Source organism: Heterodontus francisci, chromosome 32, assembly GCF_036365525.1.
Source record: "Heterodontus francisci isolate sHetFra1 chromosome 32, sHetFra1.hap1, whole genome shotgun sequence".
NCBI classification, from domain to species: domain Eukaryota; kingdom Metazoa; phylum Chordata; class Chondrichthyes; order Heterodontiformes; family Heterodontidae; genus Heterodontus; species Heterodontus francisci.
This window is the reverse complement of record NC_090402.1, coordinates 17448928-17473961: the sequence shown is the minus strand read 5'-3', so window position 1 is coordinate 17473961 and position 25034 is coordinate 17448928. Positions and strand designations below refer to the sequence as shown.

At 41.5% G+C, this 25034-nt stretch overlaps 1 protein-coding gene and 1 long non-coding RNA gene across 11 annotated transcripts in view; one reads left to right on the top strand and one right to left on the bottom strand.

Moving 5' to 3' along the window:
• Positions 1–25034, top strand: part of cntrl (centriolin) — a 162990-nt gene that overhangs the window by 4658 nt on the left and 133298 nt on the right. For 2 of the 8 annotated variants that reach the window (XM_068012358.1, XM_068012354.1), the window contains exons 2-7: positions 11022–11318; positions 13112–13245; positions 18132–18262; positions 18754–18895; positions 19836–20022; positions 21323–21516. In XM_068012358.1, the coding sequence (XP_067868459.1) occupies positions 11090–11318; positions 13112–13245; positions 18132–18262; positions 18754–18895; positions 19836–20022; positions 21323–21516 (1017 nt within the window). In that variant the 5' untranslated portion in view covers positions 11022–11089. Of the gene's footprint in view, positions 1–5623; positions 5818–6022; positions 6481–6513; positions 6575–6620; positions 6692–11021; positions 11319–13111; positions 13246–18131; positions 18263–18753; positions 18896–19835; positions 20023–21322; positions 21517–25034 lie in introns of those variants that run through there. The other 6 variants (XM_068012356.1, XM_068012357.1, XM_068012351.1 and 3 more) reach the window with 6 other exon arrangements.
• Positions 17592–25034, bottom strand: part of LOC137347674 (uncharacterized) — a 38980-nt gene continuing 31537 nt past the window's right edge. For all 3 annotated transcript variants that reach the window (XR_010968989.1, XR_010968990.1, XR_010968991.1), the window contains one exon: positions 17592–24866. This is a non-coding gene — a long non-coding RNA (uncharacterized lncRNA). The remainder of the gene's footprint in view (positions 24867–25034) is intronic.

The following is a 25034-nucleotide window of genomic DNA, read 5'->3' as shown; positions in this document are numbered from 1 at the left end:
TCCCACGCACAAAGCCATGCTGACTATCCCTAATCAGACCATGCCTTTCCAAATGCATATAAATCCTGTCTCTCAGAATCCCTTCCAAGAACTTTCCCACCACTGATGTAAGGCTCAGTGGCCGGTAGTTCCCTGGCTTATCCCTGCTGCCCTTCTTAAATAAAGACTATCCTACAGTCTTCCGGTACATCACCCGTGGCTAACGATGATAAAAAAATCACTGCCAGGGCCCCAGCAATCTCCTCCCTTGCTTCCCATAGCATCCTATGATACACCTGGTCAGGTCCTGGGGATTTATCCATCTAAATGCGCTTCAAAACCTCCAACACCTCCTCCTTTGTAATGTTGATATGCTCCAGGATATCGCTGTTCCCTCCCTTGAACTCACTAGCTTCCATGACATTTCCACGGTAAATACAGACGAGAAGTATTCATTTAAGACCTCGCCCATTTCTTGTGGCTCCACACATCGATTACCACACATCCTTAAGGGGACCTACTTTCTCCCTCGCTACCCTTTTACTCTTCATATACTTATAGAATCTTTAAGGATTCTCCTTTATCTTATCTGCCAGGAAAATCTCATGGCCCCTTTTCGCCTTCCTAATTTCCTTCTTAAGTGTAGTCCTACTTCCCCTATACTCCTCGAGGGACTCGCTTGATCCCAGCTGCCTATACCTGACATATGCCTCTTTCTTTGTCCTGACCAGGCCCTCAATATCCCTCGTCAACCAAGGTTCCCTTAACTTGCCAGCCTTGCCCGTCCATCTAACAGGAACATGCCGGCCCTGGACTCTTTCTATCTCAATTTTAAGAGCCTCCCACTTGCCAGACATCCCTTTACCTGTAAACAGCCTCTCCCATTCAACGTTTGAGAGTTCCTGTCTGATACCATCGAAATTAGCCTTCCCCCAATTTAGGACTTCAACCTGAGGACCAGTCCTATCCATTTCCATAACTATCTTGAAGCTAATAGAGTGATGGTCACTGGTCCCAAAGTGCTCCCCCACTGACACATCAACCACCTGCCCATCCTCATTTCCTAAGAGGAGGTCGAGTGTAGCCCCTTCTGTACTGGGGCCATCCAAATACTGCTTCAGAAAACTATCCTGGACATACTTAACAAATTCTTCCCCATCTGATCCTTTAGCACGAAGACTATGTTAGGGAATATTAGTCAATATTAAGGAAGTTAAAATCACCTACTATTACAACCCTATAATTCCTATCTGTGATTTCCCTACATATATGCTCCTCCACTTCCCTCTGACTATTGGGGGGCCTACGGTATAATCCCATCAAAGTGATCACCCCTTTCTTATTTCTAAGTTCTCCCCATATGGCCTTGCTGGACATTCCCCCCGGGGTATCCTCTCTAAGTAGTGCTGTGATGTCCTCCCTAATCAATCGTGCAACTCCCCCTCCTCTCTTACCTCCACCTCTGCCGGAAGCAACGGTACCCAGGAACATTGAGCAGCCAGTGCTTCCTATCCCTCAACCACGTTTCCGTAATAGCTATAATATCACAATCCCATGTACCGATCCATGCTCTGAGTTCATCTGCCTTACCTGTAAGGCTTCTTGCATTAAAGTAAACGCAGTTTAGCCTACCAGACCTTCCACGCTTCCTGTCCTGCCCCCACCCGGCCTGCCTACTGGACTTGCTTGCTTTAACCTCTACATTTGCCTCAACTATCTCATCGGAGAGACTACTACTTTGGGTCCCACCCCACTGCAAGACTAGTTTAAATGCTCCCGAGTAGTACTAGCAAACCTCCCCGCAAGAATATTGGTCCCCTTCCAGTTCAGATGGAACCCGTCCTTCTTGTACAGGTCACCTCTGCACCAGAAGAGATCCCAATGATCCAAGTAGCTGAAGCCCTCCCACCTACAGCTCCTCAGCCACGCATTCATTTGCCTTATCCTCCTATTCCTACCCTCACCAGCACGCGGCACAGGGAGTAATCCTGAGATTACAACCCTAGAGGTCCTGCTTTTTAACCTTCTGCCTAACTCCCTATATTCACTTTGCAGGACCTCATCTCTCTTCCTGCCTATGTCGTTCGTACCAATATGGACCACGACCTCTGGCTGTTCACCCTCCCCTTTCAGAATGTCCTGCAGCCACTCTGAGACATCCTTGACCCTAGCTCCAGGGAGGCAACATACCATGCTGGAGCCTCATTTGCGGCCACAGAAACGCCTATCTGCACCCCTTACGATAGAATCCCCTATCACTATAGCTCTTCCACCCCTTTTCCGCCCCTGCTGTGCAGCAGAGCCCTCCGTGGTGTCACGAACTTGGCTGCTGCTGCTTTCCCCTGGGAGGACATCCCCCCCAACAGTATCCAAAGCGGTATATCTGTTTAAGAGGCGGATGGCCACAGGGGCCTCCTGCACTATCTGCCTGCGCCTACTACTCCATCTGGTGGTCACCCATCTCTTTTCTGCCTGTGCAGCCATTACCTGTGATGTGATCACCTCAGTAAACGTGTTATCCACGACGTCCTCAGCATCGCGGATGCTCCACAGTGAATCCACCCACAGCTCCAGCTCCGTAATGTGGGTAGCCAGTAGCTGCAGATGGATACACTTCCTGCACACATGGTGGTCAGGGACACTGGAAGCATCCCTGATTTCCCACATAGTGCAGGAGGAGCATATCACGGGGCTGAGCTCTCCTGCCATGACTTACCCTTAGGTTAATTAGTTACTCCCTTAATTAAAAAATACTAATTACACTAGGGGCCTTGTTCTACCCACTCCAATCTAAAGTCCTTAAAAAAACAACACTAGTAGTACTCACCTTATCATCAGAAGGTTTTTTTCAACAAAAAAATCAACTTTCCCCTTTTTTTAAGATATTTAAATGCAATAACAGCTGCTACTCACCAACCAATCACCTTGTCGCTCTCCTTTGACGTCACTGTTGGCTTTTTTTTTCAAAACTCCGGCGCGCTGGAAGAGCTCCTCTCCCGGAAGGTAAAAGACTGGGCCTTGATCCTCCGGTTGCATTTATAGGTTCTGCTCTCGGCGTTCTCCCCACAGGTCCACTCCGCTCCCGGAAGGTAAGTGGTAGTGTCTGACAAATTTAATGGAGTTCTTTGAGGATATGACAAGCATGGTGGATAAAGGGGAACCAGTCAATGTAATGTATTTGGATTTCCAAAAGGCATTCGGTAAGGTGCCACATAAAAGGTTACTGCACAAGAGCTCATGTTATTGGGGTGATATATTGGCATGGACAGAGGACTGGCGAACTAACAGCAAACAGAGAGTTGGGATAAATGGGTCATTTTCAGGATGGCAAACTGTAACTAACAGAGTGCCACAGGGATCAGTGCTGGGGCCTCATCTATTTACAATCTATGTTAATGACATGGATGAAGGGAACGACTGTATTGTAGCCAAATTTGCTGACGATCCAAAGATAGGTAGAAAAGCCAGTTGTGAGGAGGACAGAAATAGTCTGCAAAGGCAAAAATTTGGCAGATAGAGTATAATGTGGGAAAATATGAGGTTGTCCAATTTGGCAGGAAGAATAGAAAAGCAGAATATTATTTAAATGGAGAGAGACTGCAAAATGCTGCAGTACAGAGGGACCTGGATTTCCTTGTACATGAATCACAAAACGTCAGCATGCAGGTACAATAAGTAATTAGGAAGACAAATGGAATATCGGCCTTTATTGCAAGGGGGAAGGAGTATAATAGTAGAGAAGTTTTGCTACAACTCTACAGGGTATTGGTGAGACTACACCCAGAGTACTGTGTACAGTTTCGGTCACCTTATTTAAGGAGGGACATACTTGCATTGGAAGCAGTTCAGAGAAGTTCACTAGGCTGATTCCTGGGATAAGAGGCTTGTCTTATGAGGAAAGGTTGAGCAGGTTGTGTGTATACTCATTGGAGTTTAGAAGATTGAGAGATGATCTTATTGAAACATAAGATTCTGAGGAAGCTTGACAGGTTAGATTCTGAGAGGATATTTCCCCTTGTGGAAGAATCTAGAACTAGGGGGCACAGTTTCAAATTAAGGGGTTTCCCATTTAAGAAAGAGTTAAGGAGGAATTTCTTCTCTCAGAGGGTCGTGAGTGTTTGGAATTCTCTTCCCCAGCGAGCAGTGGAGGCTGGGACATTGAATATATTCAAGGCTGAGTTAGACATATTTTTGATTCACAAGGGAATCAAGGGATATGGGAGGGGGGGCGGGCGGTGGCAGACAGCAAAGTGGAGTTAAGGCCACAATCAGATCAGCCATAATTTTATTGAATAGTGAAACAGGCTCAAGGCACCAAATAGCCTGCTCCTGCACCAATTTCTTATGTTATTATGTAGTTCGGTGTTAAATTTTGTTTTATAATGCTCCTGTGCAGTGCACCACATAAATGCAAGTTATGGCACAACTCACTACAGCAGGTTTTTCCCTCCAGTCGGAATATTGTATACTCCTTAATGCTCATTCAGATTTGCAACCATTTAGCAGTTCCTCTACCAATAGTTACGCTTAGAGAGTTGTCACTTGTTTCTCTTGAGCAGTTTCTTGCCTGTCACCTTATATACAAAGAATGCATTTCCAATATGTTTGAATTGGATTGGAGCTTAATTCCATTCAGGCATATCTGCAGCTATTTTAACTTTCTGTGACCCTCTGGCAATGAAGTCAGATAGGAGAACACCCTCTAATGACATTTTTATGAAAGAAATTTTGGAACGGATCTGTACTAATCCCCAGTGGGATATGAACCTAGTCCTAAATCAACACAGAATAGCCCCTTTTGAATCATTTGGTGCCTCTGGTTTCATCTTCAGAGTCAGTGAGACCTAGATTCTTTGCATTAACCAGTATAATTTAATCTGGATTCCTTCTGAAGGTGGTCTCTGAGTTCCACTTAGCTTGACCATCCATTTTATCTCCCATTTATTCTTTGACGCTTGCAAGTGGTTTGCATTGTGTTGACATCCATAGAACACTATAATTTTCAACATTCCTCTGACTTCCAGAGGTCGTGGCAAATTTACATATTGACTACCATCTACCTGACAAGGGAACTGAAGGTTGTTCATAAGGTCAATCAACTGCCTGTCTTATATTGACAACAAATGCAGTGCTGTCAAAAATGAACTAGTAAGTTTACAAGTTCATTAATCATTATGTTATTAAGATAACAGCCACAGACCATAATCGATATTCCTTCAGATGGATTGCCTTAAAAGTCAAAGCCTCAGGACTACTGCAAAGGACTTTCTTATCCTCTTCTTATAGATAATACTTTTTTATGCTTCAGCATTGTATTGAGGATGCTGAATGCATATATATCGCCTACCTTGTACTGGTTTTTTTTTCATTCTTCAAATCATTGCATCCTTAATACACCACAATCCCTCCCGTCCGTCACCTCCGTACAAATGGTGCAGTTTTATTCGATTGTATGCTATCTGTTTTATGCATTTAAACAATTTCCGTTTAGCTAGGGAGAACTTAGTTGGCACTTATACGCTACTGGTATCACCAGTGGGCGAGGCCACTTAGATGTCCAGGTCCTTGCTTTATTTCCTGTCATCGTAGCATTATGATATAGCACCTCTCAAAGAGTTTGGCCCATCTCACAGTTTCCCCAGAATGGGATCCTACTTTGTTCTCCTCTAACAGGAAGTAAGATACCGTCGTATAAGGAGAGGAAGACTCCGACAAGTTTAATTTCTCTTCATTTTTGTTTGCATTTTGCATAGTTACACCCAATTCATTGTTACTTTTCTTTTATTGTTAATTTCTTTGATCCCTTATGTTGTTTCCCTTTTTGCCACTGTCTGCTTGGTAGGTGACATTTCATTTGATTGTTATTGTATTCCTTGCAAATTTCTTCAATTCCTTCCAGTTTAAGCATTCTCCGCATAAATTCCTCCTCGGGTCTAGATATTTTCTTGAGGTTCCTCTCCAGCTTTCGCTTCTTAAATATGAAATCTGCTAATTGGTTAAACAGGCGATTAAAATGGTGCGCAAGACAGTTGGAACCGTTGATGTTTTGGCTTTTAAACAGCGGAAGGAAGAAGCGCGCGCCTACTCGCCCGCCGTTTACAAACAAACATGGCGTCGCCCAAGCACTGCACTTCCTCTTTGCTTTACCTCACCCTGGTCATCAGCATCTGATCCAGTCCCAGCCGAATTCAGGACAGGTACATTTATAGCAGGAAAAAAAAGAGAAGACTTAAAAAGATCTTTTTTATTTTTTAAAATCATCATTCATATTTCGCTGCGCATCAAGAATCTAATCAATTAAAGTCCAAGGGAGGGAGAACCGTTACCATGTCAACGGAGAGCCAACATACAAACTCTCAAAGAAAGCCTTCTAGCGGGACAAGCAGGTTGTGACACTAAACTTTAGAATTTTTAAAACAGTCTGAATTGGTCCAAATTTTCCAGTTATCGAAACAGCAGAGCCTCGTCCTGAATTGGTGACACATCCGAATTCCGATGTAGGTATGTTGCTTCTTTTGGCATCTTGTGCACAGGAAAAAGATTAGAAATCGGAAGGGATGATCAACTATGTGAAAGGTTACAAGTTTTGCATTCGGTAATTCTCTTTCTCTTCCCCCGCCCCAAATTGTATTTGTATGATATATAAACTTTAAAGCAGCGTCGTTGCTGTCAAGACCAGACGGAATGAGGAGTAAACATTATGATCAACAAAGTAAGACCAATTACAAGCCCATTTAAACATATGAAGCTTTATCTATTTTTAAGAATCAAACTAGGTTGCATGTTTAAATCAAAGTAAGTGAGACTTGCTTAATTATTGGTTCAGCCTCACTTGACTGCTGCTATCATACAGCATAGCTTCGCTTCATATTTTGGGCCAGCAACTTGAAATTCAAAATCGATTTGTGCAAAGTATTACACATTGTAGTAAGTACACATTTACTCAACAAATGGTGTTGGATTAGCTGATGAGAGCATGAGTGACAGAAAACTCAACACTTGCACTTCGTTGTGGATCAGCAGTAAACTAAGCTAATATGCTGATACAAAAGCAAATTACTGTGGATGCTGGAAATTGGAAATAAAAACAGAAAATGCAGGAAATACTCAGCAGGTCAGGCAGCATCTGTGGAGAGAGAAAGTAAGTTAATGTTTCAGGTTGATGACCTTTTATCAGAACTGGGAAAAGTTAGAGATGTAAAACGTTTTAAGCAAGGACAGAGGCCGGGAAAGTGGGAAGGGGAGGAAAGAAAAGGGAAGGTCTGTGATCGGATGAATGGCAGAAGAGATTAAATGTAAAAAGGAAAGATGGCGCAAAGGAGAATGGTAATGGGACAAGTAAAGTAACAAAAGATGGGTCTAGAGGAGTTGTAAATTAGATTAAATGGGAATCATTACCAACAGTTACTGTCCAAAAGAAGAGGGCAGTGGTTACGGCCTGAAATTGTTGAGCTCATTATTAAGTCCAGTAGGCTGTAAAATGCATGATCAAAAGACGAGATGCTGTTCCTTGGACTTACATTGAGTTTCATTGGAACAGTGTAGGAGGCAGAGGAAAAAGTGGGAGTGGGGCAGAGAAGCACAAGCAACTAGAAGCTCAGTCAACCATACATTCTGAACAGGCATTCTGAAGAGCAGTCACTCAATCTGTGTTAGACTCATTGTGAATAGTGAATACAGTATACTAAATTGAAAGAAATCACTGTTTCACCTGGAAGGAGTGTTTGTGCCCTGGATGGTGGAAAGAATGGGGTGATAAAATGAAAAGTGTTACATTTCCTGTGCTTGCACAACGAGGTGCCATGAGACTGGGAAGTGGTGTTGGAGGAATTGAGGAATAGACCAGGTTGTTGTGGAGGGAATGGTCCCGATTGAATGCGGAAAGGGGGAGGGGAGAGGAAGAGGTGTTTGGTGGTTGTGGAATTGGTGGAGAATGATCCATTAAATATGGGGTGGAAGGTGAGGACAAGGGGAACCCTATTGTGGTTTGGAAAGGTGAAGAAGTAGTAAGAGTAGAAGTGCAGGAAATAGAATGGTCATGGTCGAAGGCCCTGTCATCCACAGTGAAGGGAATCCTCAATTGAGGAAAAAGGAAGACCTATCAGAACATAGAACATAGAACATACAGCACAGAACAGGCCCTTCGGCCCACAATGTTGTGCCGATCCTTTGTCCTCTGTCAAGGACAATTTAATCTATACCCCATCATTCTCCTTTATCCATATACCTATCCAAAAGCCTTTTGAAAGTCCCTAAAGTTTCTGACTCAACAACTATAGAACATAGAACATACAGCACAGAAGCACTGGCATTGAAGATTTCATCGTTGGAACAGATGCGATGGAGAAACTGGGGAAATGGAATAGAATCTGTACAGGAAACGAGGTAGGAGGAAGTATAGTCCAGGTAGCTATGGTAGTCAATGGCCTTATAGTGGATATTGTTCGATAGCCTATCAACAAAAATTAAGGTAGAGAAATATAGGAAAGGAAAAGTCTGAGATGGACCTTATGAAAGCAAGGAAAGGGTGGAAATTAATTTGATCAGCTTTTTTCCTTGTAGCTCACATCTTATTTCTTCCCTGTGTCTTCAGTCTGTTTTCTCTGTACTAGGCATCGAGAAAAAAATGTGGGAAAACTAAACCGGTGTCTACCTTTTTTGTATTTTCACTGGTGTACATACAATAAATGCTATAATATATAAACTATTATTTACTACAGCATTGCTTAGACTTGATGTTTTTAAACTGACTGTTCACTTCCCAAATTCTTTACCTGTCCTGTCCATGAGATAAAACATAGACTAGAATGGCTATTCAGATTCAGGTGTCATTCTGCTTCCCTTTTTTGCCTTGGGGATTCTTGGCAGCCATTCTTACAATTTAAATTAATGCAGTAATCCCATGTAATATCTAATATTGAAAATTCATATCTACATTCTGTTGTATATCTCTGGGAATTCCCTAAGGTACTGCAATACTGAGTTTGTAGGATATGCAATTGAGCATTGACTGTGTTGTATATAATCTTGCTTTACACCATTAAGATACTCCACTTTGTTTTAGTAAAGGCATTGGAGTCAGTGCCAGGATGTACAGGTGTGTGGAATAGGTCCCAGTTTTTCACTTTATTGCACTTCAGTTACAATAAAGACCAACTAAAACACACAAACAAAAAGTTACAAATTCTATGTACACAAGTGATGACATCGAAGAAACATGTGTACATTATGCTATGTTTATATATTTGGTCTGCTGCAGCAACGAAGTTAACTGCATATTCTTGAAGATGAATGGCATTTTGGGAGAAATAATGTATTCTGTACCCAAACGTTGTTTTTAGCTGTTAAAAAAAGTGTAAACTAGTGGATGATGAATACAGATCATCTAAGAGAGGCAATTAAAAAGCATAATAGAACAAAAAGGTGTTGAGATAGCTAAGTACGTGATGAAAAACTGAGTAAGGAAAATGGCAAGCAGTAGGTAAGAGTATGGCTGGGAGTGGGGTTGGGAAGAATAGAGTCAAGAGGAGATCAGTTCAGTGGGGGCAGGAACAAGGCACATGGCCCAGGCAGACTCCAGCCACAGGCCCACCTTATTGCTGTGCCAACAGAGAGAAAGTATGAGTGCTACTTCAGGCCTCATAGAACTGTAACTGTGTGCTTTGTGACACCAAGATAGGGGCCGCCTTGCTGCTGATGGAGTGTAGAAATCAGAAAACCAGCATACTAAAAATCACCTTGGGGGATTAAGTGACTGTTTTTCACTTGCCTTAATGTCTTTAGCTTACTCTTGGAATCCTCAGAACCATCTGGTTGGCAGGGGTCCAATGACATGTTCTTGCTCCAACTTTTGGCAGGTAGGGCACCGTGACTAAACTCATGAGAAAATGTGGTAGGAGAGTGCAAGCAGGTCACTAAAATGCTAATGCTGATCCCACATCTAGGGCTGGATTTTCTTCTCCCGCCGTTGGGAGCGGCAGTGGGCGAAATAAATGGCGGCTCATGCCACCGCGATCTTCCCTGTGGCAGCCCAGGATAATGAGGCAGTCGGACTGCCTCCCTCAATCATGTGAAGGGGGCGGGCTCTGTGACGCAGGAAATGGCATCAGCTGCCTGTATGCAGGCGCTGGCACCATTTTTAAAGGGCAGCAAGCCCTGCCGGGACATTTAAATTTTTGAAGGGCGACCCCCGCCATGTACTGCTAAAAAATCTATCGCCCCTTGCTGCCCCCAATAAATGAAATATTTTCCCTCTTTTTTTCCCCCACAAAACATTTACCCTCAACACTTGACCTTCCCCCACCCCCCAGTCTGATCAAAGTGCAGAGATCAACCCTTCCCACCCTCCCCTACACTAGTGATTTACATTTGAGCCCCCCCCCCCCACCACTGCACTAAAAATCATAAGTTCCCCCCTTCCCCACCACAGTGGCGCTTGCTTTCCCTGAGTGCAGACTTCCGCTCAGAAGAGTTTGACCCGATTGGTGTATATTGTATGCAACTGTATTCATTTAATTAATTTAAATATGGAAAGCAGGGTCCCGTCGCCCAGTGGCAGGGGGCACAGAGCCTCGCCGCCGGCCGGAAGATCGGGCCTGGCACTCATGGCGTTGGACTACGTGGCGGGCTGCTGCTGGCACTATCTTCCGTGGGCCCCCACCACCACCACAGAGCCCGACTTTGGGAGCTCCGTAAAATCCCGGCCCTTCTGTGGGGTGGAGGGGAGCAAGCCTAGTTATGTATCTTGAGAAAGCTCCATGAAATACTGGGGCAACACAATTTTGGGCATAGGCCTGACAATAATGGGTCTACATCCATGAGTTGCTAATCTCTGTGTGCAGTTTAGATTAGAGGAAAATCTACGTTTGTGTTTTTCTTCTGTTATAAGTTTCAATATATGTAACAACATAAAAGGTGTACTGCAACCCTTTAATACTCTTAAATTTCTGGAGTATACACAGAGATGAGTTGAGATGTGTGCATTCAGAGGATTATTATCAAAATATCTTTGTTTATGACTTATTGTTTTGTTGTCCATGCAGATTTACCTCAGCTTTATCACATTGCAAAACCTATACACTTCACCCAATGATTGAGTACTGCTAACACCATGAGGAAGAGAACACCACAACAATTGGTAAACACCAGACGGCAAGCACCTAAAAGTGGTACAAAAAGTCCAGTCTCCTCAGTCTTAAATCCAAGAACTAGATCACCATCCCCAGTCAGCAGGCCTCATACTCCAGATTTGCACAATTCTAGAGGTGCTAGTGCACAACAATTTGATATCAGTGATGGAAGTGAAAGCGAATCTGCAATTACATACGTTACCGGAAAGAGTAAGAATTTAGATGTTACATATTGTAAAATCTTTCCAAATCCAGAATATTAGCTCAGATTTTCCTGGAAACTTGCACTGTTATAATGGCATGTCTATGAGGTCAAGTCTGTTGAATGGCGCAAAAGAAAGAGGAAATTATGGAGTATGTGACAGAAGCTTTCACTTATGGCACACTATATTTTCCTCTGACCTTTTCCCTGTGTTGACAACAGTGGCAATTGTGATTCTGTGGTTGCTGGCTTGTCATGATTTATCACACTGCTGTGTCTTGTTTTATAGCTAATAGACCTTTCTTTTTGCTCAAATGATTAGACATGGGCTGGTTTGAGGCGAAAGAACAGGCTTAGTAGCCCCATAGAACCTCCATACTCAAATTCATGACATGCTCTAAATAGAAGGAGACTGACTAATTTCACCGAGCAATGATCATCCTGGTGGAAGTAGCACTTTGGATGAGTGCCATACTGTGGATTTGCATTAAAAAATGATTAACAAACTTAAAATTGCCACCGAGTTGATGTATTCATGGATTTGCTGGCAAAAAGCCGCAATGTTTCTAATTCAAAGCCATTCTTGGTGTGATGTATTCTCATTACAAATGCAGGAAAATATGGAGAAATTTATCGGCAGTGCTATCAATGCACTAGATGGCTAAATGTACAGTGTAAGTTGCTGATCTTGTCATTGCAGGAAAATCTGGGCTATGGTATTAATTGCAAGTAGTTATTTTGTAACCCACAGTTAATAATGGGCCATGGGTCTGTGAGGTCATGCTCACCTCCAGATTTTTTAAAATTGTATTTCATTATACTACACAAAGATGTGGCATAAATAAAAGTCGAAAAATGTATGGAGCAATACATGGGTACTCCAAACAGTGATACTGTGCTACAACAGCTGGGTTTATACCTAGCATTTCCATGAGTGAATTCTCAGTATCATCTACACTGTTAGGGGGAGTGCTGAGCAGAAACAAGGTGCTACCCTTCAGGCAGAGGAAAAAATTAAGGGAAGAGTTACTGCGTGATTTTTTTTCTTGCTCTGTATGTACCTTGTAATGATTGATCTAAAAGCAGCATTGGCACATGTTATTTACCTGTTTTCTCAAACAAAGGAAGCAAATAAGATGGATTATTTAATTTTTTGAATGTACTCCCCACATATTCAAACCCAGTTCACCATATGTTTGTGTTTACACTTGCTCATCTTTTTAAAAATCATCTTCCCTATGACCCGTGCATTCTTTCTCCATTACCTCATGATACATGCTTAACTATGCTGATTCTCTCTCCCTTTGATTGTGGATTAAAGGAAACCTTCCTTCCAGGTCTAGGGTAGATGCCAGGATCTCCAGAGCATAACTTTGCATTGATAAAATACACAACACAACTGTCACAAATTACACCCAATCAGATGGTGCGATGTGTTTGAATTAAAATGTGCACTATTTATAAATGCCACTGTTCTCATTTTAGTCGCTTTAAACTATTTAAATCTACTTTTCACAACACAAATGAGACTCTTGTAAAGAACTAAAAATGTGATTAAACAGTCCTTTTTTAAATCTTTTTACAGCTTAGAATAATTACAATTCTGGATTGAAAAACTGAGAAAACATCAAAACTATTGATCCTTAATTGTTAAATTGAATCTAAGATATTCACTCTGGAATTTATTGTGTGAATCCATCAAGAAGCATGTATTTATTTAGTTCGGGGTACCCCTTTCGTAGGAAAATTATTCATTGATTGAGGATTGTGTTAAACTTTGGATTACTTTTCTCATTTTCAGATGCAGTCAGTAAAAGCCCAGGGATCCGATACATTACTGAGGACTTGATCAAAAAACAGGCAAAACAAGAACAGTTTGGTTCTGTGCAGTCTCTCAACCTTTGCCTGTTTAAGGAAGGAGGGAAAAAGTTTAAGGTAGTACATGAGATAAGGTTAATTGAAACAGTGATCCAAATGTGACTTAAACTAGTTTGCTGAGAATATATAGATTTTATTCCAATAGGAGACCTACGCTGTCAAGATTTTAGTAGTAATGCAGAATTTCTACAATCTACACAAGGCCCTCTAGTCTTGGGACTCTGACAGCAGTATGTGTAACCTGGTTCCATTCAGCTTAGTGCAGCACTGTTTTACATAATGTCTCTATGTTCAGGCATTCTTTTTTAAATTAGCACTGGATAAGCTGAAGAACAGACCATTGGCAGACTGTTCTGTGTTCTGGATCCAATTATTAAGGTTTAATTTGATTAACAGCACACTTTAAGAACCATTATACCAGTGATAACTTGTATATCCTTCCCTAATTTAGAGAAAGACTCTTTTTAAAAAAAATTCAACAGTGGTGTAGTGGTAACGTCACTGGTCTAGTAACCCATAGCCCCAGGCAAATGCTCTGGGCACATGGATTCGAATCGCACCATGGCAGATGGTGGAATTTGAATTCAATTGATAAATCTGGAATTAAAAGCTAGTCTAATGGTGACCATGAAACAATTGTCGATTGTTGTAAAAACCCATCCAGTTCACTAATGTCCTTTAGGGAAGGAAATCTGCTGGCTTTACCTGATCTGGCCTACATGTGACTCCAGACGCACAGCAACGTGGTTGACTCAAATACCCGCTGAAATGGTCTAGCAAGCCACTCAGTTGTATCAAACTGCTACGAAGCCTAAGAAAAGGAATGAGACTGGACAGACCACCCAGCATCGACCTAGGCACTGGAAACAAAAACGGCAAACCCAGCCCTGTCGACGCTGAACAGTCCTCCTTACCAACGTCTGGGGCTTGTGCCAAAATAGGGAGAGATGTCCCACTGACTAGTCAAGCAACAGTCTGACAGAGTCATACTCATGAAATCATTATCTTGCAGACAATATCTCCGACACCATCATCACCATACCTGGGTATGTTCTGTCCCATTGGCAGGACAGACCCACCAGAGTTGGTGGCACAGTGGTATACAGGCGGAAGGGAGTTTCCCTGGGAGTCCTCCACATCGACTCCAGACCCCATGAAGTCTCATGGCATCAGGTCAGACATGGGCAAGGAATCCTCCTGCTGATGACCACCGCCTGCCCAGCCCCTCCAACCTCGGCTGATGAATCAGTGCTTCTTGGTAGCACTGACCGAGCTGGCTGAGTCCTAAAAGACATAGCTGCTAGACTGGGTCTGCGGTAGGTGGTGAGGAGTCAACAAGAGGGAAAAACCTACTTGACCTCGTCCTCACCAATTTGTCACAGATGCGTCTGTCCATGACCGTATTGGTAGGAGTGATCACCGTATAGTCCTTGAGACAAACTCCCATCTTCACGTTGTGGATACCCTCCAGCGTGTTGTGTGGCACTACCACTGTGCTAAATGGGATAGATTTTGAACAGATCTAGCAACTTAAAACTGGGCATCCATGAGGCACTGTGGAACAACAGCAGCAGCAGAACTGTATTCAACCACAATCTGTGATCTCATGGCCCGGCATATCCCCCACTCTACCATTACCATCAAACCAGGGAACCAACCCTGGTTTAATGAAGAGTGCAGGAAGGCATGCCAGGAGCAGCACTGGGCATACCTAAAAATGAGCTGTCAACCTGGTGAAGCTACAACACAGGATTACGTACATGCCAAACAGCAGAAGCAACATGCAGTAGACAGGGCTAAGTATCAGTTCTAATCTCTGCAGTCCTGCCACATCCAGTCGTGAATGGTGGTGGACAATTAAACAACTGACAGGAGGAGGAGGCTGCACAAACATCCCTATCCTCTATGATGGGTGAGCCCAGCACATCACTGCACAAGACAAGGCTGAAGCATTTGCATCCATCTTCATCCAGAAGTGCCGAGTGGATGATCCATCTCTGCCTCCTCCCTGAGGACCCCGGCATCACAGATGCCAGTCTTCAGCCAATCCGCTTCACTCCATGTGATACAGCACTGGATACTGCAAAGGCAATGGGCCCTGACAACATTCTGGCAATAGTACTGAAGACCTGTGCTCCAGAACTAGCTGCGCCCCTAGCCAAGCTATTCCAGTACAGCTACAACACTGGCATCTACCGGACAATGTGGAAAATTGCCCAGGTATGTCCTGTGCACAAAAAGCAGAACAAATCCAACCTGGCCAATTACCCTATCAGTCTACTCCCGATCATCAGCAAAGTGATGGAAGGTGTCGTGGACAGTGCTATCAAGCGGCACTTGCTTAGCAATAACCTGCTCACTGATGCTCCGTTTGGGTTCCGTCAGGGCCACTCAGCTCCTGACCTCATTACTACAGCCTTTGTCCAAACATGGACAGAGGTGCTGAACTCGTGAGGTGAGTTGGGAGTGATTGCTCTTGATATCAAGCCAGCATTTGACCAAGTATGACATCAAGGATCCCTAGCAAAACTGGAGTCAATGAGAATCAGGGAAAATTCTCCGCTGGTTGGAGTCAGACTTACCACAAAGGAAGATGGTTGTGGTTGTTGGAGGTTAATCGTCTCAGTCCCAGGACATTACTGCAAGCGTTCCTCAGGGTAGTGTTCTAGGCCCAACTATCTTCAGCTCCTTCATCAATGACCTTCCCTCCATCATTAGGTCTGAAGTGGGGAAGTTTGCTGATGACTGCACAATGTTCAGCACCATTCGCAACTCCAAGATACTGAAGCAGCCCATATCCATATGCAGCAAGACCTGGACAACATCCAGGTGACAAGTAACATTCGTGCCATACAAGTGCCAGGCAATGACCATTTCAAACAAGAGAGAATCTAACCATCTCCCTTTGATGTTCAATGGCATTACCATCACTGAATCCTCCCTCATCAACATCCTGGGGGTCACCATTGACCAGAAACTGAACTGGACCAGTCACACAAATGCTGTGGCTGCAAGAGGTCAGAGGCTGGGAATTCTCTGGCGAGTAACTTACCTCCTGACTGTCCAAAGCCTGTCCACTGTCTACAAGGCACAAGTCAGGAATGTGATGGAATACTCTCCACTTGCCTGGATGGGTGCAGCTCCAACAACAGTCAAGAAGCTCAACGCCATCCAGGACAAAGCAGCCCATTTGATTGGCACCCCATCCACAAACATTCACTCCTTGCACCACCGACTCACAGTGGCAGCAGTGTGTACCATCTACAAGATGCATTGCAGCAACGCACCAAGGCTCCTTAGACAGCACCTTCCAAACCTGCGACCTCTACCAACTAGAAGGACAAGGGCAGCAGATGCATCACCTGTAAGCTCCCCTCCAAGCCACACACCATCCTGACTTGGAACTATATCACCATTCCTTCACTGCCGCTGGGTCAAAATCCTGGAACTCCCTTCCTAACCGCACTGTTGGTGTACATACATGCCAAGGACTGCAGCGGTTCAAGAAGGCAGCTCACCACCACCTTCTGAAGGGCAATTAGGGATGGGTAATAAATGCTTGCCTTGTCAGCGATGCCCACATCCCCGAACGAAAAAAAAAGTTCCTTATAAATATCTCTGTTAAAAAAAATACAAGCACTGTTCATTATTGGTCTATCGATGCTTTATTCAATAGTATTGGAAATTAAATCTTAACTGTTCTTGTCATAACTTTTACACACAACCTCTAATTGCTCCATATAATTTAGTTTACAACAACCAGCATGGTGCTGCAAATCAGATACAGCAGATTTATGACGTTACTATGTCGTCCTTTGCTTTTCATGTCTATTTAGCCGCTTAATTTTATCAAATCCTTGCCTAACTGTAAGAAATAGGAAAATACATCACGTCCTTTGCTTCAGATTCACATTTCCACTTCTGTCAAATGTGCTACTGTGCAGGAGGCATTGCATTCACTTTCTGACCTAGCAGAATGAATGGCCACAAAAACTATAGCTTCAATTAATTAAAAAAAAAAGGCTGGTCGTGTTTTTAAACTTTAGGAGTTTTTGTACTGCTTCAGTGGCTTGTCTCAAAAACAACATGCAGTGACTAATAAATGCTGGTAACCTGTAGCCCTGATGTACAGTATGGATTTTACATTTTGTTCAATATGATATCACTCTATACAAAATAATGTTTCAGAATATGCTGCTAATTGGGTTTGAATATTTGTTTCTAATAGGGTTCAAACTTCCCACCATGAGTTGCTATGTGGCCAATTACATTAATGATAATTTGTAATAAAGCTGACAGAGATAAGGGAATACTTTTAGAATTTGTGTAAAATGTTCATAGCTCTGCAAAATAATTGACATAATTATTTTTATTGAAAGTATGAAACTACAGTACTTTTTTCTGATGTGATGAAGGATAGATCTTCATTAATTAATCAATTAATGAAGAATAATTATGGATATAAAAATAATGTCCGAAGTCTTGTAATTGGAAGCATAATAGTTTACAAAAGATATAGGATCGAATTTCAGCAGTACTGTGTGGTGGAAAGTGCAGCACCCAGGGTGTAGAAAATATTCATCAATTCTCCGATTCTGTTTAGTTTCTCTATTCTAAGCCATGATGTGCTGGAAGCATCAAGCCGAATTGATAATGTCTTCCTATAAGAAGATGGGGAAGTTCTGATTCAGTCAACATTACTTGCCCTTTAGCTGCAAAACAGACCAACATAAGTTTTGATCTAAAACTAAACTGTTAACATATGCATTTGGCAGCAGAAAGTTTATGCCCTAGAGAGAACGCACTTGTGGAAAGAAAAATTGGAAATGTCTTGTCAACATATGCATTCGTTAGAGGGTAACTGCCTTCAGGGGAAAATAATGAACAAGTATGTAACTTTCCTGGTGTTATTAGTTAAAGAATTCATAACATTTTATATTCAGTTTATAGAAAACTTGGAAAAATGCGAGCAGTTACTGGTCTTGAACCTGAACAACAATTTGATTGAGAAAATCGAAAAACTGGACAAACAGTTTAAACTACGGGAACTTAGTCTTTCATACAACCGAATTCGGTGAGTAACTTGAGAAATTTGCTGTGCTTTCACCAGTAAGCCAAAGTGAATGAAGAAACAAAATTAGACTTCTTTGGTTGAATGGATGGAATAAAGTAAAGAACAGACAGAAATGTGCATGTTCAGTTTTGATGAACTTTCATTAGTTCTTGCATAATAATGCAACAGCCCCGACAAACAAATTTCTCTGCAGCACCTGTGGAAGAGCCTGTCACTCCAGAATTGGCCTTTATAGCCACTCCAGGCGCTGCTTCACAAACCACTGACCACCTCCAGGCGCGTATCCATTGTCTCTCGAGATAAGGAGGCCCAAAAGAAAGAAAGAAAGAATAATGCTACACTTGTGTTGGTCCTTATAAATATAAAATCATACAGCTTTATTCTGTTGCTAATTCGATCATACTGAGAGCCCTCACACTGGCTTTACATGCCTGGTCAGCGGATACATTTCATATCTTGATTTTTTTTAAAAAACTTTTTCCTGCACGTAGTAAAATTGAAGGTCTGGAACATATGGTGAACCTTCAGAATCTGAAGCTGGCTGGAAATTATATTGAACAAATTCCTGTTTGGGTTGGAAAGAAGTTGCGATCCCTCCGTGTCCTCAACCTCAAACAGAACAATATTACATCGGTATGTTCATTTCATTTAGTAATATTGCATTATTCAAAGAAGATTGTTGAGATTTGTATATTTGAAAAAACTAATTGGGTCATGGAGTATGTATAAAATAATAACTTGTAGGAAGGAGATTAAGAGAAGATATATTTGTGTATTATTTCTCCTTTTACTTTAATCGTGTACAGCTTTAGAAAAGCTTCAAAGCTTCAAAACCAAACAAATCTGCAGGAAGCCAATTACCAATTGTAAGATATTATTATTTGTTTCAAAGAAAATGAAAACAAAATAATGCAGTGTAGTTTTAAAAAAATCTGAACTTCAGAGAATGAGAGTTGGGAAGTAACATGCAATTTGGCAAAATTAAACCTCAAACTTCCAAAAGCAGAGATAATGCAAATTTCCAAATGTCAGGAACAGCATCTGAATTTATGAACTTTGTCTCCTTTCCTGACTGCAATATCAGCTGTTCTGATTGTTCTTTTTCTTCCTGTGCTATGTAATTGAGGGCCCAATTCTGCATTATAATTTAGCATTGGGATTTAAAAAAACACCCCTTGTGCATCTGGGGTAAAGGGTACCTTTGTGCATCATGTGCGTAAAGAAAATTACTTTGTTAGGTGTCGCAACACAACTGAATAATCTGTAATTTGTGCATTTCTATTTAATAGCTGGACAGAAGGGGAAAGGGAATAAGTAAAATTGGACCAAAAATTGTTTCTTTTGGCCATTGAAAACTCTTTGAATTAAGTGCTTAAAAGCCCATAATTTTCTCATTTGCAATTATTTTAAACGGAATATAATGTGATAAAATTTCAGTTTGTGTTTGGTTTTTTTTAGTGGCAAAATGATACTTCTGTTTAGATAAGAAGATTAATCTTAATGACTTTATAAATAACACACTAGATGTATTTCCTGTGGATGATCTAATAATTTTCCCTTTTCTTCGGCTTAGCTCCAGGATATAGCTAAACTGAAGCCTCTGAAGGAGTTGACTTCGCTAGCCCTGGCAGATAATCCTTTAGCTCGCCTTCCACATTATCGATTGTACGTCATATACCATTTACGCTCGTTGAATTGTTTGGATGGACAGCCAGTAACTATCCAGGAAAGGCAAGAGGCTCATGAACGATTTAATTTAGGTAAATTAAATCTATAAACATGTATGACTTAATCCTAATAATAATACTGAAATTAAATTAGCTGTATAAGTCTGATGGTCAAGTACACTTTGTCTATTTTTAGGTCCTCTAAATATAACCAAAATCAACTTGTGTATTTCCAACGTCCTCAGTTTTCATTTCAGATTTCACCTTTTCATGGATTTCCTTTTAACCTACAATTAATGTAATAGCCCTTTTGGTGTTTTTATTTTAGATTTTTTAATTGCTTAAATTGTAAGTTCTGATGATTTAATTGTGAGAATATGTTTGGGAAAAGTCACAGAGGCTGTAATTATCAGGGAGCTAAATTATTATTCGTATGCATAAACATTAATCCATGTGCTTAATCTTACTTTATATTAATTGTTTCAATTGGCTGTTTGAACTTCTTTACACTGCTACTTTACATAGCATCTCACCCATGCCCCAGATTATGTTATCTGTACATACAGTTGAACTAGAAAATTAATAAAATAAATTATCAATCATATGTCTCAAGTGATTTTTAAAGGGGATACTGATCAGACTCTTTTTAAATTAGGAGACAAGAAATTTTAATATCAAAAAACCCAACTTTTGCTACTAGGGAAAGATATAATATTTGTTATGTTTTAAAAACTACATTTTGAAAATTGCTACCAAGCAAAAAAAATTGCAAATGCTGAAAATCTAAAACCAAAACTAAAATACTGGAAATACTCAGGTCAATTAACATCTACAGAGAGAACAGACAAGTTAATGTTTCAGTTGTAACCCATCAAATTAAAGATCAACAACAATCAAAAAGTAAAAGGACAAAGGGAATGGAAGGGCAAGGAAAAACAATAAATACACATGAGAGATGAAATGTGCATAGAATGACCTGAAAACAGATATTAAATACTGTAGTGATCTTAACATGAGATAATAACCATAGCTTTTTTTTAAAAAAAAGCAGTTAAGAGGCAGACGGAATGTGTGAATAGCTGAGGCAGTGACTGGGGTAGGAATGAAAATAGCAGAAGTTGGTGAACTGCATCAGACCCATCAGCCCAAAGAGAAGAATAGTCGATCCAGTGCCAATGTTGCAGACTCCCACCCCCCTCTGCGAGGTGTTCCAACCATGGTTCTCCACCTACAAGCACCATCCAATATCTCTTCCTCAAATGCCGACGCACCCATCCCATGTCAGCAATAAGCACTATAGTGCTTGTCTGAAGTAATTGAAATCAAAGTTAAGGCCAGAGAAATGGTCTTAGTCAAGCTTATAATCCATTTTGGGTTTGCTATCTCTATGCAGAAGAACTAGAGAAACTCGAGAAGGAACTAGAAAGGAAGATGAAGGAGATTGAACAGATGGAACAGGAGCAATCCAAGGCAATAGAGAACATGAGATGGCAAGAACAACTGAATAAGTCATTTAAACAGGAACACCAAAAACAGGAGAACAACTGCAAAGAACTGAAGAGAGAGGTGGAGACTAAGAATGAACTGGTATGAATTTGAATTAATAATGATATTTAAAAAGAAAATGGGTAACACTTAGAATCGTAGAACCATAGAATGGTTACAGCACAGAAGGAGGCCAATCAGCCTATTGTGTCCATGCCAGCTCTCTGAAAACAACTCAGCTAGTTCCACTCCCCTGGCTTTTCCCCCTAGCTCTGCAAATCTTTTCTCTTCAGATAATTATCCAATTCCCTTTTGAAAACTATGATTGAATCAGCTTCCACCACACTCTCAGTGCATTCCAGATCGCTGCATAAAAACATTTTTCCTCATGTCACCTCTGGTTTGCCAATCACTTTAAATCTGTGTCCCCTGGTTCTCGACCCTTCCGCCAATGGAACAGTTTCACCCTGTCTACTTTGTCCCGACCCCTCTTGCTTTTGAACACCTCTATCAAATCTCTTTTCGACCTTCTCTTTAAGGAGAACAGTCCCAACTTCGCTAATCTATCCATGTAACTGAAGTCTCTCATCTCTGGAACCATTCTCAGAAATCCTTTCTGCACCCTCACATCCTTCCTGAAGTGTGATGCCCAGAATTGGACACAATACTCCAGTTAATGCCAAACAAGTGTTTTAAACAGGATCATCATAACTTCCTTGCTTTTGTACTTTATATCTCTCTTTTTTTTTATAAAGCCCTGGATTCTTCTCAACTTTCCCCGCCACCTTCAACAATTTGTACACGTATACTCCAGGTCCCTCTACTCCTGCACCCACTTTAGAATTGTATCCTTTAATTTATCTCACCCCTCCTCATTCTTCCTTCCATAATTTATCACTTCACACTTCTCTGCATTAAATTTCATCTGCCACATGTCCACCCATTTCACTAGCCTGTCTGTCCTCTTGAAGTCTATCTCTGTTCTCACAGTTCACAATACTTCCAAGTTCTGTGTCATCTGCAAATTTTGAAATTGTGCGCTGCACACCCTAGTCTAGGTCATTAATATAGATCAAGAAAAGCAGTGGTTCCAGTACCGAGCCAAGGGGAACCCCACTATATATCTTCCTCCCGTCCAAAAAACAACTGTTCGCTATTCTCTGTTTCCTGTCGCTCAGCCAATTTCATATCCATGCTGCCACTGTCTCTTTTATTCCGTAGGCTTTAATTTTGCTGACAAGCCTGTTATGTAGTACTTTATCAAATGCCTTTTGGAAGTGCATGTACACCACATCAACCACATTACCCTCATCAATCCTCTCTGTTACCTCATCAAAAAACTCAGTCAAGTCAGTGAAACATGATTTGCCCTGAACAAATCTGTACTGGCTTTCCTTAATTAATCCACATTTGTCCAAGTGACTGTTAATTTTGCCATGGATTATAGTTTCCAAAAGCTTTTCCACTACCAAGATTAAAAGAACTGGCCTGTAGTTGCTGGGTTTATCCCTATACCCTTTTTTGAATAAGGGTATAACATTTGCAATTCTCTAGCACCACCCCGTATCTAAGGAGGTTTGGAAGATTATGGCCAATGCCTCGGCAATTTCCACCCTTATTTCCCTCAGTAGCCTCGGATGCATCTGATCCGGTCCTGGTGACTTATCACCTTTTAATGCCAGTCTTTCTAATATCTCCTCTTTATCAATTTTGAGCCCAGCTAGTGTCTCAACTATCTTCTGTTTCACTACGACTTTGGCAGCGTCTTCCTCCTTGGTAAAGACAGATGCAAAGTACTCATTTAGTACCTCAGCCATGTTCTCTGCCTCCATGTGTGGCAAGCGGCTTGGAGAGTGAGGCACCATTGCAAAAGGTGACGGAGTGACACCGCTATCACAGCGACAGAATCATCTGGAAATTCCTCAGCTGCTCCCACACCACTGGTATGGCTTCGTTGGAAGTGTGGTGGAAGCGCCGTTTGTGTGATGCTGCTCTTCTGATTATGTAATATCAGCAGAGTGGGAACACTTTCAAAGAATTTCCTGGCCAATATCACTCAAAAGTAAAACTGCATCTGTTAGTCAGGTTAACCTGAAACCAAATCTCTGAATAATTTAAACTTTAACCATGTTAACAATGACTTTTTGACATGAGTGTTGAATGCTGCCCAAATTGACACACTCTGGTGAAGATATAAAAAAAATTAATCCTTGTTGCTGGACTTAGCCACTGCCTTTTCGCTCGCAAGTAGAAATGAGAGCCTAAACAAGAAATAACATTACTGTCGAATAGGCCTGCCGGTAAAATGTTGGGGATCTTAACTGGACAACTGTGAATTCATATTCTGGTTTAACTGATCTTCATACTTCCTTCCCTTCATTAATACAAGTTTTGGTAGTTCTTGTCTGACCACAAATTGATGCACCACTGCCTCTGTGAAGCATCATAGTGATCAACTTCACATTCTACATATGCAAGTTTCCTGATTTTTACATAAAATGTTAATTAAATAGAATTCTTTGGGGAATACGCCATTTTAAAAATAGCTTAGAAAGTATCTACAGTGTGTCCTTTATTTAAAATTGTAGTTAGCCTTCAGGCACTCGTTCCTCGTTAATCAAGTGAAATAGAACAAAGAACAGTACAGCACAGGAACAGGCCATTCGGCCCTCCAAGCCTGCGCCGATCTTGATGCCTGCCTAAACTAAAACCTTCTGCACTTCCGGTGACCGTATCCCTCTATTCCCATCCTATTTATGTATTTGTCAAGATGCCTCTTAAATGTCGCGATCGTACCTGCTTCCACCACCTCCCCCGGCAGCAAGTTCCAGGCACTCCCCACCCTCTGTGTAAAGAACTTGCCTCGCACATTCCCTCTAAACTTTGCCCCTCTCACCTTAAACCTATGTCCCCTAGGAACTGACTCTTCCACCCTGGGAAAAAGCTTCTGAAATGAGATTAGCCAATAAATGTTTAAGTTTTGCCTAAGCGATAGCTTTTGTCTCACCTTATTTGGGATCTATGGACAGGAATGTAATACAAAGAATCTTTGCATTCGTATGAAATTTTAAAAATAAAAATTGTGGTCTGTATTGTAAAAGTGATGTATCTGAGCTTGAAACCCCATTGTGAGTTTGAACTGATACCAAAATTCTGTCCCTCAGACTAATGTGCTTACGTAAATAAATCTGATAAGGTGGAATGAATTGTTTTGTCATCAATTGTGGATGTTTTTTCAGTGCTTAAAGGTGTAACCAGATGTGAAAGTAAAAATCAAGTTTCCCTTCAATTCTGGAAAGGAAAAGTACTGTGTACACTTTTACGCTCTTTACAGATATTTACAACTTGTGCTGACAACCTGTGCTTGCATTTCTTCCTTTAGCTGGTATCATTGGTTGTTCATAACACTCTCCCCGCTGCGTGCTGCATCTCTGTTCCCCAGTGAAGATAGTCTGTGGAAAAATAAAATGTACAGCTCACCTACTTTTGTCGTCAGCTGACCTGTCTGCATGTTAAACTATATGGAGTTTTTGTTTAAACAAAAACAAATGTGCACTGTACTGCGTGCACTGATCTATATCTTGCAGTGATCACAACAGCGTAGCACGTTTGGAAATGCT